General features: G+C 46.9%; 1 protein-coding gene across 1 annotated transcript; it reads left to right on the forward strand.

Annotated features, from left to right (window-relative positions):
- The first annotated feature begins 5,581 nt into the window (after positions 1-5,581).
- LOC109774982 (protein GLUTAMINE DUMPER 2) lies at positions 5,582-6,337 on the forward strand. Its single transcript, XM_020333741.3, has one exon. It carries the CDS (start codon positions 5,680-5,682, stop codon positions 6,070-6,072), a length of 393 nt encoding a protein of 130 aa, XP_020189330.1. The 5' UTR covers positions 5,582-5,679; the 3' UTR covers positions 6,073-6,337.
- Positions 6,338-6,546: the final 209 nt, after the last annotated feature.

Raw genomic sequence — 6,546 nt, forward strand, 5'->3', positions numbered from 1 at the left:
AGTGGCTCCGAAGAGGTCGACTACATGGAGGAAGAAATCGGCAAGTCTTCGAGTGGCTAGCCAACAAACAACGCACCCACAGGCAAGTTGACGGCAACCTCCACCTACGACATCTACATGGCGGGTACCTCGTGTAGTGGTTGTGAGGATGACGTCAACGACGGAGTTGGAGGCAGCGACTGCAATGGCAACGGCGATAGAAACAGCAATGAGAACAACGGCGACAATCCCGTACGGAATCCACCACTAGAGGCTTCTTCATCAACCTTTCTACCTCCATGACCATGTGTGAGTAGTTCCTTTAGGACCTTAGGGTACATAGCAGTAGCTAGATGGCATCCTCTCTCCCTCGTGATTCAATACAAAGTTTCTGTGAGATGCCTCACATGATTGGGATCCATATGATGTAACCGATGGTGTGTTTGTTGGGATATGATGAATTGCCACTTTATGATCAGATTGTTCGTCGAAATTAGTCGAATCTTTTGGAGTTTCTTTGATGTATAATTGAATAGCTTTGTATGCTCTCCGATCTATTTGTCTTCTTTGGCCAAGTTTGATCGGTAGTTCTTCAGAGGGAGTTGTGCAGTGTAGTGGGTTCAATCTTAAGGTGATCTATATCCCAAGGATAGAAAGGGACAAGACATGTATTTTATTGTTGCTACTAAGGATAAACGATAGTTTCATTATCACACTTGGATGATAGTTTTACTGTCTATATTATGTCAACTTGCGTATTGAAATGCTCTATTTATTATGAACATAATACTTACACATGCATGCTGGCTAGCAGTCTTGGGGTGGAGTATTAGTTGTAGATGCGGTTAGATAAAGGTCTACATATCACGGGCGTGATGCCTATATGAGATTATACCATGAATGGTAATACTCATAAATATAAATATTGCAATTTAATCGCTATCCAACTAGAATTTGTTCACCACACCACACTTGTATACTTGGAGAGATGCCACTAGTGAATCTATGGCACTGGGGGTCTATTTTTCTATACTGGGAACTTTACCAAAAGTATTATTTCTTTGTTGTATTGTTTATTTTATTTTCTCTATCTATGAATTCATATCATACCGTGCGATTTAATCTTATAACTGGCAAGACAAGAAGGTTGAACCTTTTTGACGTGTTGGGGACAAGTCTGTTTTGTGTTGTGTGCAGGTACTGGCGACTTTGTTTTCTGGAAGAACTCCTTCTAGTTTGATAAGCTTTGATTCTCTATCGAGGGAAATACTTATTTCTAGGTTACTCTACCCTTATACTTGGGATTTACCCAACCACTCTTACGAGAGAGAAGCACTTGGGCATTCTCGACCTCGACAAATTCTCGTGGGCGCTCAGACTGTGTTGGTTGTGGTTTACATGGGTCGATCCTCAAAGGCCATGGGTTAGCTTCGACATCCCATGTGATGATGATGATAGGGACATGTTCTATGCAGCCACGACGATTAGCATCGGTGACAGTATGACGGCAAGCTTCTCGCACTTGCCATGGTTGCACGGGCAAAAGCCGAAGGACATTGCGTCGAGCATCTTCGTCCTCTTCAAACGCACAAAATTCTGTGCGCCCAAGGCAATTGCTAATAGCAATTGGATCCGACATATTGATATGCAAGGAAGCCTCACGGTTGTTCAAATTCAACGATTCTTTGACTTGTGGTGAAGGATCCGACATATTGATATGCAATTCTCATGTTTTATCAAATCAGACGTGCCCAGTGGTTTGGAAGGTTTGGGCACCACTGAAGATTAGGTTTTTCTCCTGGCTCATTCTTCATGACAGAATTTGGAAGGCGAACAGATTAATTTAGTGGGGTTGGTCAAACTGTGGTCTTTGTTAGCTGACTAAAACACCATATATCCAAATGTCAATACACCACCAGGATTTGGAACATGACTAATGACTGGATGGGATTCATTCCCAGAAAAATTCTTGGAGGTCCTTCATTCTGTCAGAGTAGTGGCAAGCTACGAGCAGGAAGGAGTTCGATTCTTTGAAGATGCTTATCTGTTGAGAAATTTAAAACAGAAGGAATGTGAGAGTTTTGTGCAACAAGGCCTCTTTGCCCACTCATGGTTTTCGACAGTCAAGGCGAAGGCGAAGACATGGGTTATTGCCGGGGCAAAAAAAAAAAACATTTTACTGGGAGAGTGTTGCCTTTGTTCTGACCTTTGTGATCTTGTGACCTCGATCCTTGTCATTCTCCTTCTTAATTAATGAGATGAGTAAAATCTCTTGCCTTCATTTAGAAAATATACTATCTTATTTTATTTTATTTTTTGCGGGATTACTATCTTATTTGTTTTCTAGCACATAGAAGTGCCCCGACGATTCTACTGTGTTGTAATGAGTTCTAGATCAGCTGGTACGTTACGTGTGTATATTGAGCACCAAACGATCAGCTTGGTAAGTTACCTACAAAAAATTGCAAACAAAAAGTGTGTAGATTGACCGAAATGAAGTTAATCTCATGATTAACTTTTTCTTGCGACTTAATCTCATGGTTAACTTTTGTACTTGCGGAATGTAGACGGCCTATCGTTAGGGTTAAAGCATGGTATCATGTTAGTGTCTCTTTAACGAAGAGCTAGCACGTAACGTTCTTATCCCTTTCACAGTGCTTTCTGGGCTGGGTCACCTCTCTGGCTAGTGCGCGCTTGCACGACATGCATCAACGTGTTGGGGGGTGATGCATGCAGATGCTGCTGATGCAGAAACCATTTGCGATTTGCCGCGCTAGCTAAGCTTCTAGTAAGTGAAGTCTCGACGTCTACGTTTGTGGAAAGAGTTGTGCCTGACTTGACTTCACGCTAAAATACTGCAACAATTAATTAGTGCTAAGCGTTTCACCGCGCGTCGATAGATGGAAGATATGTACTCCTACTCCCCTTTTTCAAAATCTAAAGTGTATTGATTTATCTAATATTTGATGAATTTATTAAATATTTGACCAAGTTTACAAAACAAATCAACAATTGTAATACTAAATAAATAAATATAAAATTATATATTAAGATGGATCTAATAATGCAAATCCAGTGTCGTGCATATTGATAAAAGAAAATTTAAACTTTGTCAAACATAAAAAGATAACTTTGCAAACAATTGATACACTGTACTTTTTTAAGGGATTGATACACTATATTTTGGAATGGAGGTTACTACCACAACATATATTGGTGAGTTGAAGCACAAACTCATGCACTCGGGTGCGAACACGGCCCGTCGACCTTTGTCGGTCACCTTCATCTGCTTCAATGAAATGCGCAACCGAAGGCGCCCTCCCCTGTGATGCCTTTGGTTGGATCTCCCTACCCTCAACGTCACCATGCGGCTAGGACACGTCCTCCAACTCCAAGTCGGAGTACACAAGCGCCCAGAACTTACCCCCCCCCCCCCCCCCCGCGCCCAACCGCTTTCCAACGAAGCTAGGGTTAGGAGGGCAAGGAGTGACGAGCTCGTTGGGCACCGTCCGACCTTGGGCTCGCCCTTGCCATCACTTTCCGAGTCGCCAAGCTCATCCGTAAACGTAATGGTTCACTACAAAGCTGCAATATTTATTTTCGCTACAAAAAGGACTCGGATCTATTATAAAAGGTTCACCAGAAGTACAAAGCAACTAGCACATAACAAAAATTACATTGAGGTTCATGGACCACCGAGCAACCATTGCAGCTTCCAGATCGAGTCGATGATGCATTATTGTCCACGCTCCCCTACCGGAGTCGGCCTTACCTTGTCAACGATAGCCAGGTAATCTTCGCCAACATACCCCTATGGAGCATCCCCTAACGGTGCAGTTAATGTCGTCTAATCCTCAAATTGATTCGAGGCACTCAACGGCAAAACTCGTTCACGCATGATAAAAATGTAACCTTGTCACCCCGGGGAGATGACAAGAATCTATGTTGAAGCTCCATCAACTTCATCCCACCGGACAAATTCGAGGTGGATCGGAGCCCGAAAGGCCATCTTGGCAATGAAGCAATGCCATTTGTTGAGCGCGGCCTCTGCGAGGACCACACCATCCTCACACGCTTCCGAGCGGTTCGAAGCACCATTAAAACAAAAGCGGTGTGGGGAGACTTCATTCCATGCAAACGGCTCCACCATTGTGCCGCCATCGATCAAAGGCAAATCCTTAGCTATTCCTACCCCTATTGCTACTGGACCGAACCCCTGGTCCTGTTGCACCGACCACCGCCAGAGCGACAGAGGGGGGGAGGGAGCCCGTGGTCAACCCCAGCGAGGCGAGGTGAGCAACCCCCCCCCCCCCCCCCCCCCCGCGTGCCGCATTCGCTCTGGTCTCGCAAGACGAGAAGATTGAAGCATGCGTAGTTGAAACAATATTTCAAAGTGATTTACAGAAAATCAAGTGAGTTGGTTAATTAGATTAAATAACACGCCTCTCAGGTATCAGTTGTGTACGCATAACATAACCAATCTAGTTGCTCGCATCCTGTTTCGAAAAAAGAATCGTCTTGCACCAACTTTATTCTCCATCAGGTTGAAACTTTGCATCTCGAGCCAAGCGGCCGATTCTCGACTAGGTCCCTATACCAGACGATTGTTCCCACCCCTGGCCTGGTGAAACTATCGGTGCTTTGGGAGATCAAACTCCCCCTGAAAATCCGCATATTTCTCTGGCAATGGGTCCGAGGCCGGCTCCCCTCAGGCACGGAGGTCCGAAAACGTAATGGTCCTGGGGACGGCCTCTGCCCCATTTGTATGGTACCGGAGGATTGCAACCACATCTTCTTCCGGTACCCTGCGGTGCAGTTCCTATGGAGTTGCTTCCGGGAGGTGGTTGGCGGCAATTGGTGCCACGACAACCTCCCGGACTTGTTTGGGGAGGCCTTTAGTCTCCCCGGTCCTAGTCGACCCCTCCACTTGGGTGGCTTTGGGTACCCTGGCTTGGACCCTCTGGTGTGCCCGCGATAAACTAGTCATCGAACGCGTGATTCCGTGCCGTGGGACTGACGCAATTTATAAAAATGTGTGGCTTCTTACAGCTCTGGAGACCGCTAGCAAGCGGCGCGACCGAGACGTCATCAACAACATCATTGCGGGTCTTCGTTCCTCGGCATCGGTTTTTGCTCCACCACCGCCACCGCCACCGCCACCACCACCACCACCACCTCCCGAGCCGGATTAGCTTTTTCAGATTTGTTTAGGGCTTGTCCTGCTGTGCCTCCAGCGTGACTTTATGACTTGATTGTATTTTGTACTGATGTGTTAGATGCTTGATTCGTTGCTTTATAATATAAAGCGGGGAAACCCTTTTTCTTAAACTTAGCAAAATTAAGATCAGCTCCCAGCACCACCCGGCCACCCCTTGAAAAAACCACGCCACAGTACACAGATAACTCGTCTGCCTCTACCAACTTTTCGTTTTGAGTTTCTGCCGCTACTCAAAATAATGTCCAGATATACCCATCCCACGTGGTCCATCAAGTTGGTTTCTGGTGGGCACAAACCTGGGGGCACACAGCTCAGCCACCGTGTGTCCCACTAAGCTTCCATGCACTCTCCCAGCCTCCCTCTCTCCCGTATAAATCCACCACACCTTCAACCCCAACATCGCACACACCTCCATTGATCTTCGGTGCAGACACACGAGCACACCACACAGACCCACACCACACCACACGTCAACACAGACCATGAGGAATGCGGCACTTGACGCGCAGATGAACAGCGGCGGCGCCTCTTCGTCGCCCATGATCCCGCCGCCGTTCTGGTCGACGCCGACGCCGTACCTCTTCATCGGCTTCGCGGTGGTGATGAGCCTCATCGCGGTGGCGCTGGCCGTGCTCCTCTGCTCCCGCCGCAGGGAGGGAGGCCGCGAGGACGAGGAGGCGGTCCCGGCCGGGATGATGTCTGTGCGCGTGCTGACGCCGCTGGACAGGGAGGTGCCCAAGGTGGTGGTGGTAATGGCCGGCGACGACATGCCGTCCTTCCTCGCCAGCGCCACGCCGCTCGCCTTCGCCGAGGCGGCCAAGGTGCAGCGCCCGTACTGCCAGTGCGGCGCCAAGGACGTCGCCGCCCCCGTATAGCTAACTGTGGCTCTCGCGCGCCGCCGATCGACGCCGCAATATATATGTGTATCGATCAAATCGAATGGGAGGAGTTAAATTTTGTTTCTGTTATATAGATTAGTTCTCATCATTTTCCTCCCTAATTAGTAGTTTTGGTGCAAGGATGCGACGCTGTGGCCTTGTCGAGGTGGCTTAATGTTCAGAGCTTCAGAGCATGTAGCGAGTGCCGAGTGCGCAATTAATATGCTAATTTGGTTGCATATAAGATTTCCTGTTCTGCAGACACCTTTTTTCCCGAAACATATAATTGTGAGAATTATTTGGCTTTTAGCTAGTTCTGCGACAGACATCTGCTCTGATGGAATTTGCTATTTTCTGGTCGTCTGACCTAAAGATATATCAAGTTCCATTTAAGTCATCAAATTGCAAATCATAATCTTGAAGTGGCACACAAACATGTGTACAAATTCAGATAAAGAAGTGTGCAAGAAT

The sequence above is a fragment of the Aegilops tauschii genome, chromosome 6, assembly GCF_002575655.3.
Source record: "Aegilops tauschii subsp. strangulata cultivar AL8/78 chromosome 6, Aet v6.0, whole genome shotgun sequence".
NCBI classification, from domain to species: domain Eukaryota; kingdom Viridiplantae; phylum Streptophyta; class Magnoliopsida; order Poales; family Poaceae; genus Aegilops; species Aegilops tauschii.